Genomic DNA, 10,825 nt, shown 5'->3' with positions numbered 1-10,825 from the left:
TTTTATTACATTCATCTTCTATTCAAAATTTATCGCCATAATCTTCATTGTTATCATAGTCGCCGTAATCATAACCAACAGTCACGTCATCGTCATTACCATACTCCTCCGATCATAACCACCATCATTGTTATTACCATCAAGATCCTCACCATCATCACATTATCGTCTTCGTCGTCATCATCAACTCACTCACTCCTATTTAAAAAGAGGGCCGTGACAGCAACTGCCAATCCGAGACCGGCGATAATCGCAAATATCAGGGCCATCACCCATTTCGGAAATAAATCTTCACCTGCGGTCTCTTCTGCGTTCAGCGATAGGTTGCGAAAATTTGGCGAATTTTCGTCGGAATTGTCGTCGTATTCGGTTTTCTCGTGATTTTCGCTGTAGTTCACCAGTTCGGTCAAAGTAAGTTTCTGTTCGTTTTCAAGAATGTTCACTTTTTTCTTAAGTTGACGATTCTCTGGTTGTTTTTGCTTTGCCTAATTACATCATAAAATATTTCTTTCAGTTTGTTGTTTATTTAATAACATTTCTAGTGAATTTATTCATTACTATAGAAATTAGTTTAGTTATAAAAATTTCTTTTAAAATGTTAATAACATGAAAATTAAATAAAGACTACCAAAGTTCTCACCTTCAGTTGCAGCTTCAATGGCTTCCTTTGACAATTCAGAAACAGCACTATAGTAATCAGAAGCAGTAGTAGTATTATTAGTATCAGTGGTAATTGTTGTTGTAAATGTTGTATTAGTAGTAGCGGTAGTAGTAGAAGTTGCAGTAGTGGCAGTAGTAGTAGTAGCAGTAGTAGTAGTAGCAGTATTAGTAGTAGTAGCAGTAGTAGAGATACTAATAGTAGGAGTAGTAGTAGAAATTGTTGTTGTACCAATTTTATGATTGATATCACCGCTTCTAATTTTCTGTCTGACGTTCCGCTTGACTGGCGGAGTTAGAATGAAATGAAATTTATTTTTATATAAACTTCATTTATTCAGAAAAAGTTTTATTTAAATATATTAATAAATAGCTTAAATTGAATTAAATTGATAATTAAAATTAAATAATTTATTTATTCATTCGTAGATAAACTTGAATAAATTTACAAAACTTAGTACACAATCTCCTACCATTATACGCAGAGCTCGTTCCTCAAATATAAATGCGGTCAGGAAGAATTTGTTTTTAATTTTATAAATCAACCTATCAAATAATTATACTACCTTAATACTAACTTCAATAACAATAAAGAACAAAGATTTGACAACAAAGATGGAGAACACGACACCAACTAAGTAACTCACTCTGCTAAAGAACTAACTTTGCTCTGTTAAAAGAAACTATACAAACAAAATCTGCACTGAAGATAATTTGTGAAAAATCAAAATAAAACAGAGTTTTATTAAACTTTCATGATGAACTTGGATAATTATATTTTCAACAAATTGAACAATTCCCAGAATATTCCGGTAGGGAAAAGTGAAAAGACAAATTTTAAATTGATTAATGCCAACAATTTGGTAGAATTCATACGATACTATATATATATATATATATAGTATATATATATATATATATATATATATATATATATATATATATATATATATATATCTATATGTATGTATATATATATATTTATTTATATAGCGTAAAAAACATGTGTTAACGCATCACACAATGCGTATGATGAGCTTGGATCTCCATGCTATTGAACTTAGTTACTTCAACTAAGGACGACGCGCCTTTTACCCCGCAATGCCCGCAATACTCAATCAAATATTTCTTTAGAATAATTTGAATCAACCATCAAACCACAAAAAGTTGTAAAAGTTGATGTTGATGTAGAAGGATGTGTATCTTCTTCTGTAGACAAGGACATTATCACAACAAGGGCGACAATGATGATGACGACGTTTGAAATGTTGTTTGAAGGCCTTATCATTGTCAGTTAGCACTGTTGACTGGCTGACGTTCTAATATCTGCAACAAAATTTCAAACGAATGCTGAATTTCCTTCATGTTATGAAGCATACAAACTCCAATTAACCTTCTTTCGGTAATATTTCTAATAAAGTATTTAATCACTCAAAACTAACAAGTTTATTTGTTATTATTGTTGTTGTTTTTTGATGACGCTAATAAAGAGGCTGAAACTGTGAAAACTAAAATGCAGTTTAATATTTTTTATAAACAGCGCTAAATTTAAATTTATTTTTCTCAAAAGCCATCTCGTACGCGCTGTTCAGTTATCGAAGGGCTCCATGCATTCAAACCTTGTCACTTTGTCTTAAAACCATGCGCCCTTAACCATTACACTATACAGTACGGTACATTTTTTTCCGAGCTACCAGTATGAGAAATGGCCCCGAATTCTATTATAGTTATAGGTAGTCGTAAGGAAAATATGTTGTGATCTTTATTTTTATCAAGAAGTTTTGCCAGTGTCAGAAAACAAAATTTTTTATTGGTGCTGGAATTAGCTATTTGGCAATTTATTATTCTATTTATGAATTGTATATTAATTATTAATACACCTATTAATTTATTTACGAATTTATTTATGAGTAGGCAGAATGTTTGTGACAGTTGTTTAGCGAAGAAAAATACATTTTTGAAAACGAAATTTAACAATGAAATAAATCCGAAAGAATATGAAAAATACATTTTTGAAAACGAAATTTAACAATGAAATAAATCCGAAAGAATATGAAAAAAATTTATAAATGGATCCAAAATAAATATTAACGAAATTCAAAACTAAGATCAAATCAATGAATATTTCTAAACGTGAAATAGCGAATAAAACAAAAAAATATATAAAAGTTCTAATTTTGCGTAACAATGTCAGTCAAACTAGTCCTGAAAATAAAAAATTAAATAAGTTAAATTACAAATTAAATATTAGTTCTAATTGAAAAATATTAAAAAAATTCATTTACAATCATTAAAATGCTACATCGCATACAGCAAACAAAATAACAAATTACAAAATTCAACATCACAAACGTTCACCATTCATCATTTACCAAATTAAAAAGATTTGCAGGAAAAATAAGAAATAAAAGCAAGCCAAACCAAGCGCACACGCATACAAACAAACAGACAGACAAACATGGCCGTTTAGACAACCAGGCAAATTAATGACACACGCACCTACTACATAACTACAATCGACCACAAGAAGCACAATGAACAGGGCGCATAGAAAACTACACCCACCGCTGCTGATGACGCTGGCACCGGAGTCAACGAAGTCGTCGTGGTAGCAGGCTTCGGAGTTTTCTTTACTCCAGTTTCATCATCGTCGTCATCATCATCTTCATCATCTAATTTTTCAATCTCGATCGTCTGATTTTTACTACACCCAGCATGTTTCCGTTTTTCTTCCAATCTCTTGCGATCTCTTTCCTTTTTGCGTTTTTTCTTAAGAAATTTGTTTCTATCTTTAGCTTCTTTAGCAAATTCGCTCAGCTGTTTATTCCAGTCGTCGGCAGATTTGTCTTCGTCTTTCTCGTCGCTCTCATCCATGGGATTTTCTTTCGCTAGTTCCTGGAAGAGCATGGTTTCTCGATTTTTCTCTTCCTGAGCGGCCGCAAGCATTTTTTTCTTCTCTTGCATCATCCACAACTTTTCGATTCTTTGTTCAATGAGCCGTTTTTCTTCCTCTAGAAGATTGATCTCCTCCTGAATATCAGCATTTAAATCTTCAAACTTTCTACCGCGAAAAACCCTTCCACCATCTTCACCTATATGCGGTTCTTCTCTTTTATGTTTACCTTGTATATCTTTTATTCTTCTGTTACGCCCTCTTCTTCTTTTTCCACTTTTTCTACTTCCTTCTTCTCCTCCTCCCTTGCCTGCTTCTTTTCCACCCCCTTTATCGCCCTTCTTTCCACCACCTTTCTTTCCATCTTTTTTATCACCTTTATCACCATCATCTTTTTTTTCTGATTTATCTGAACTCTCCGGATTTGTAGGTCCAGTTGTTGTTAGACCTGCAGCGATCTCGGTGGTTCCAAGTAGTGAATAAAATCTTTCTTTCCAGTCATCGTCTTCAGTGTCGTCGTCATATTCCGTAATGATGGACGTTCTAACCATCTCGTCGACGATATCATTGTCGTGTTTATTTTCATTCATAGCGTATTCTTGCATTTTTTTCCTCTGAAGTCGCATCCAGAGCTTGTCAATTCTTCTATCGACTATGTTCCTCTCGGCCTTCAATCTTCGTAACTCTTTTTTTAATTCTTTATTTTGCTTTCTGAATTTTCTCTCGTACATTCTTGGGTCCAAATTATTTTCTTCTTCTTCCTTAATTGTTTCTTCTATCTTTGCAGTGGTGGTGCCTTCCTTCTCTGTCTCATCCTTCTTGACAGTTCTCGAATCACCGCCTGCTTCCTTTTCTGCGCGTGTCTCTCTCGATTTAAAAGGTTTCCTGCTTTGATCTGTTTGGCAAAAAATATAACAAACAGTTCAGTTTTTTTCAAATAACAATTTTCCATTAACTTTTATAATTTCAAAAATGTTTTCAATAGTTTCATGAATACGAACGATAAAATAGTTTGTATAGTGAATTGAAAGAACTCAAATATAATTAATAATACAATTCATTTTTTGCACTCAATTCATACACAGTTTTATATAAACCTATTTAAAATTGTTAAAATTGAAATATTTTTGAACCAACTCACAGTTTTCTGAATGGTTGGGAGGTAGACTTACGAGAATCGCACACAAGTAAAATATCAAACATGCTGCTTTTATCATTATAAATAGTTCTGTGTCATTTCATCATTTGCCTTGCAGAAATTTGGAACAAAGATTTTGTATTATTAGTCCACCACTCTATGTAGCGTAGTAGACTATTCTACAATGATTATTAAATATTATCTTGAATTTTCTAATAAAAAAGTTCTAAATTCAGTGATGAATTTTTTTTTCGTTAACAATAAATTTAATTAACTTTTTTCAACCAATGAAGTTATATTTATTGAGTAACCTTAAATTGTTTTTACATCTTTAAAATAATTTAATTCAATGAGAAACCTAAAATGATTAGAACGGTTGCACAATAAAAATTTGTTAAAAAATAACAAAAATTTTTGATAATTACTGATAGAAGGTATTTATCAATTATTTCTAACGTGAAACTACAATTTTAAAAAGTAGCCATTAAATGGAAATAATTGAAACATTATATTTGCACATCGCAGATAAATAATCGTCAAATTGTTTATTGTAAACAGACTATGTTGTGTCATGACGAAATAAGGTTCGTTCGTATGAAACTTATCGGTTGCTCCCCAATTAGTTAAAAGTTGTAGGGTAAAGTTTTGGTTAATCCACTAATGAATTAGAAGTCATAGGGAGAAAGGGCATCACACACGACTAAACACGTCTGTTTGCCCCTTGAATAAGTTGGAGTGGAACGAATTTGTATCCAACCTTCTTACATTTAAAAAATAGCCTGCAACTGTTGATCCTAGTTTGGCTTTTTTGTCATTAAATTATTTTTTTTAATTTTATTTAGTTAATTTAACGATTTGCTTAAATTGACAAAAGTAACGATGCCTATAAATTAGATAATGTGCAACGATCAACCAGTTTTCATTTAAAAAGTTGCAACGACAGTGTTTGTCCTTTCAACTAAATTTGGCACTCTTAACTTTTTTATTTTTTTTTGTTGAATTCATTTTTTCATTATTGCTGCTTGCAATAGAATATATTCTTTCTGCTATAACTATTTAATGCTTTCCTTAATACTATTATTATTGCCAGCCTGGAATTATTTCAACAAAAAATGTTTTTAGTTAAAATAAAACACAAAATACAATCCAACACACATTAATAGAATGTCAAGTATAAAATGAAAGCAGGAAACAAAACTAAATTCCAAAAAATAAAATATACACTCAATTTTAAAAAAATGAAAACGTAGTAAGCCTAATATCATACATTAAGAAAATAAACATTTTCAACATCCAATTTTTCCGCTTCTCAAATGATTCACAACAAAGACAAAAAGCCTAAAGATCAGTGAGAAACGTCGTAAAACTGTAGAAGAAAAATTTGGGAAAAAATAAATTACCTCTAGGCACAATATTGCTTTGCAAATATTGTCCGCAAAAATTACTTAAACGTTTTGAAAGAAATTTGCTGATGCTTTATAATTTGAATCTTCTGACTGCGAATTTTTCCAATGGTCGATATAGGCAACTTTAACGAAGAGGCGGCCAAAGTTTTAAAAATGTTAACATTTGTAAATTTTGACGATATTTTTCTGTGCAAAAATTTAGTTTTACTGATTTTCACAAAAAAATACTGTTCACAACGGTCATGGTTTCCTTGGGTCCGCCACTCCATCTTTCTAAGGAGTCCCGGAACAATAGCCACGTCTGCTTTTTTTCAAATCCGGCTCGGTGCTTGTTCCAGTGTAACAATAATCAGGTTCGTGGGTTGATTCAGACGTTGTCCTTTTAATGAATTTCCTGGCTTACTTGTGGAAAACTTTGAAACACTTGAGACGGAATGATATATTACTTTATTAGCTAATGTTTGCCATTTATGCGTAAATGTGAAAAAACATTGTGGACAGTTTCAGGTTTGTTTTTTTTTTCATTTCGTTTCTTTAAAATTGGTTAGACCTACACATAAAAATAATTCATCAAACCTGCAGTTCTCAAGTCGTTTAAATGAATTGCTCAACAATTTTATGCTATTATTAAAACAGATAATACAATAAAAAGAAAAAAATTAGATGTTGAAAAAAATAGTTATTAAAAATAAAAATATACGCTAAAAAACATTTGTATAACTTTCTTTCAAAAATTTTTCTGTTTTGATATTTTTCACACATTTTCCATACGCATACAATAGTAATAATTATAATAACAATAATAATTAAATATAATAATAATAATAACTGTTAAAAAAATCCTTAACATTTAACAAACAGAATATTATTTTAATTTTATTATCAAACAATTTTTCATAAATCTTCGCTAGATGTTTCTGTAATGGATGTATTAACATTAAGATTATATATTATGAAATTAACACCCAAACATTTTTAGTACTAATTTTAATCTACAATGAAATTACTATACTTAATCACCGTCATGTGATCCTTTTCTTCTCTCTTTTGTTTGAAAACATAATTTGAAAATGATGATGATTGAAGCATGATCAAAAATTAGTCTATTAGTTGTGAACGATTTTGATGTGAAATAACTTGTGTCGATAAAATTATTATTACTGTTTGAATTAAATTTATTTTATTTTTCATTAGAACTAGAGCAGCAGCATCAGTTGTGTGGTATTTGTGTGCGTTTGTGTGTGTATGTGTGTGTGTGTGTGTGTGTGTGTGTGTGTGTGTGTGTGTGTGTGTGTGTGTGTGTGAATGTGCATTCGTTGAAAACAATTCTTACGAAAGTACAATACTAAATCAACGTACTTTGATTCAAAAACAAAAACAAACAAATAATATTTACTTCTTCGAATCGCCAAAAATATAGCGACTGCAGTCAAACCCAGAGCCACGAACCCACCAATAATAATTGCCGCCACAAGCGCCCCATTCTTCTTCCACCCCAATTTTTCCCCTCCTCCACCAGCATCGTCACCAAAAATTTCCTCCACGTGTGGCAGGCTCCTCACCCCACCTTCAATGCTCAATTCTCTCCTGGTAGCCCAGTCTTGAGCCCGGCTTAACACTGGTTTCATTGGAAGGTTTTAATTAATTCATCTTATTACACAAATTTGTATGTAGGATATTGTGTATGAAGAAAATGAATGAAAAACAGATTATCAGAAGACAGAGAATCAGACAACCATGAAGAGACATGAAAAAGTAACTTTAAAATAAAACAGACCGCAATCGACCGTTCAGTCGGCAGTAGGAGTCACGGTAGAGCATCGGGTTCTTCGGCACGAACTCATCCGTCCAGATCCACTGAGCCATAGGGCCCATGCCCTCGATGCAATCTCTGAAGGGCATCTCCGGGCCGGGGTAGTTGCAGTCGCTATTCAGAGCTACCAAGAAGGGGCGGGGCCACGAGCTGTCGTTGAAGCCGCTCTTGTACCAGTTTGGTGGGATGGACTGAGTGGCAATGCATCTGTATGTTTGAGTGTGTGCCTATGTTTATGTGTGTGCGCGTGTTTTTATGTGTTTTGTTTGTGTGTGTGTGTGTGTGTGTTTGTGTGTGTGTGTGTGTGTGCCTTACAACCTCCAGTGCAAGGACTCAGTGTCCAGCTGTCCGGTAGTTGTTTCGATCATGACTCCTCCAACATCCTCACGATTGACCACGTGAACAGCAACAGTCTGAATGATGATGATGATTTCATTGATGATGATAATGATGATGATGGGGTGTTAATGATGATGGTTGTTATGATAGTGATGATTCACCTAATCAATGTAAATAGCGGCAGTTATAAATTTTAAAGAATTACGTCAACTGTTGGTCTATTTGCTGGATAAAATTATAAAAAATATCAATAAATCTTGAGCGTTTTTTTACTCGTTTCATAATTGACATTTATATGAAATAAATCTTTGGATATGATTAACAATTAAATTAAAAACTATTTTTAAAAAAATGAATAAATGAACTGATTACTAGATTAAACAAATTAGTATTTTTACAAAAGTGAACAAACTTCACTATTTCTCATTAAAACATGAATAAACTAATGAATATTCAAAAAAAAACGAATAAATTACGACCTGAATCACCCTTAAGCCATTGATGACCACAGGCACCCTCCAGTTCCGCGGCTTGACGGGGAAGGCTTTTCCATCCAGAAACAACTCACATTCGTTGTGGCAGACGATCGATAGTGCTGGAGTAAACAAAGTGTCGTTGATTGAAGTGTCATTAGTTAGATGCAAATGTGGTTATATAAGCTGTCATCCTTTTTTTTAATTTTGAAAAAAATTTCCAATTTATTTTTACTTATTTTAATCACCAATGAAAAAATTCTTTGTTTTATTTTATCACTTTCATTAATGATATTCCTTGATATTAAAAAGTGAAAGTAAGTCAAACTAACACTCTTCAGCATTGGCCAGGCCGAACTTCAACACTCCACACAAGCCAGCCGCGAAGAAAGTTGCCAAAGAAAAAGCCATTTTAGGAATTAATAGGAAGTATTAATTTAAAACCAATTGACAAAAAAACTCTTAATACCTCAAAAAAGAGTGTTACTAAAATTAGCAAAATGTCTTCACAAAAATTTGATTTCAGTTAAAAGTAAATATAATTATCGCGAAATACCTGAGCTTTCTGGAATTCTCAAAAGCTTGTTTTGAAATAAATAATTGTTACGTTACAATTTTACGTCAGAAATGAAATGTTGAAACGCGTCCATATGTTGGTTTCATAAAAGTTATAATTTTGAAGAAAGATTTGCTAAATGCATAAACCCCGGGATCACTTTAGCTCCGTTAAACGGTTAGTTCATCTTTTTATGAAACGGAGGTAACCTAAAAATAACTTTGGCCAACCTACTGAAGAAATATATATGATTTGATGAGCCTAATACCCGGTGTTTTATTTTAAACAAAATTTTGAAAAATAATTTACAATTAAAACTTTGTTTAATATCATTCAATAATAAATTTAAAATTATTCCATTACTTTAATATGAAATAAAATATTAAAGAAACAAACTTTTACTTATCGTTAACTCTAGCGATCAAAATATAAACTCTGTAAAAAAAACTATAGCTTAATTCATACGCATGTGTTTTAAGAACGTATTTTAAACGTTCCACCCAATGCAATACCCGTTCAAAAGAAATCATAATTTTAAATGCTAACATAATTTTCCTAAAAATCGACACATTATTAATTAACAAATTTGCAAAATTAACAAATTAGTGCATTAACTATTAAAAAAATATCACATAATATGTAAATTTGCAGCTAGTGATAAAATCTTGTGAAGTGATGGATTTAATTTAGTGTAGAGACGTCAAAAAAAACTTGCTTGCGCAAATAAATAATAATAACAATACGCAGATGTTCACTAGTATTTAGTACTTATATTTCAACAAAGCTTCTGTGTTAAAAATTGTAAATTTTAATCTGTAAAACTTAAAATTTGGTAATTTGATAATAAAATTAAACATAGTATTTTAATAAGAGATTTTGAATAAATCAATGCAACTTTTACTTATTAGTTTGACGAACCGATTATTATAATCAATAAATCTTATTTTATATCCGGCTATAAACATCAGATTATATCATAGTTGCCAACCGTCTAGATTTAGGCGGGTCAGTCCGAACTTTGCCCCTCATGTCCGGCTTTTGCGTCCGCGTGGCACACGTTTGTCCCACTTTTTTGCGAAACCAAAACAATTAGTGAAATATTGAAATAGCCATTCAATAATGAATTTTAAAAAGCTAACGAAAATATACATAAGCGCCGATTTCTTTGATGTTTCTAACACAAATAACTTTTTTTTAACTTCAGTTCGATGTCAGTGATGATTACGATTTCAGCGAAACACATCAGAGAAAAATTTCGGATACCGACATTTTAGTTTAATTGCGATATCGATCATGATTATGATTCTTAATAAAACAACATAGGGAATTTTATTGAGATATCGATGATGATTATGATTGTACAAAAAACAAAGTGCCATATATATATATGGCTTTTGCAATTTTAAGATAAAGTTCCTAATCGACATCAATAAACCAAAAATAAATATACAACAAAAAATGACAACCTCACTTCCAACCCGGCGCTTAACCAACAACGAAAACAAAGAAGTAATAAAAACTAGCATCGTAAATAGGACAAAGAAGAATAT

The 10,825-nt window shown here is 31.7% G+C and overlaps 1 protein-coding gene across 1 annotated transcript; it reads right to left on the bottom strand.

Moving 5' to 3' along the window:
• Positions 1-188: 188 nt before the first annotated feature.
• Positions 189-2,022, bottom strand: HELRODRAFT_172586 (hypothetical protein; the record flags this gene model as incomplete). Its single annotated transcript, XM_009019251.1, has 3 exons — positions 189-466; positions 641-943; positions 1,974-2,022. 3 exons carry the CDS (start codon positions 2,020-2,022, stop codon positions 189-191), a joined length of 630 nt encoding a protein of 209 aa, XP_009017499.1.
• Between the last annotated feature and the right edge of the window lie 8,803 nt (positions 2,023-10,825).

Source organism: Helobdella robusta, assembly GCF_000326865.2.
Source record: "Helobdella robusta unplaced genomic scaffold HELROscaffold_24, whole genome shotgun sequence".
NCBI classification, from domain to species: Eukaryota; Metazoa; Annelida; class Clitellata; order Rhynchobdellida; family Glossiphoniidae; genus Helobdella; species Helobdella robusta.
The sequence above is the reverse complement of the archived record's forward strand: the minus strand, read 5'-3'. Positions and strand labels throughout refer to the sequence as shown.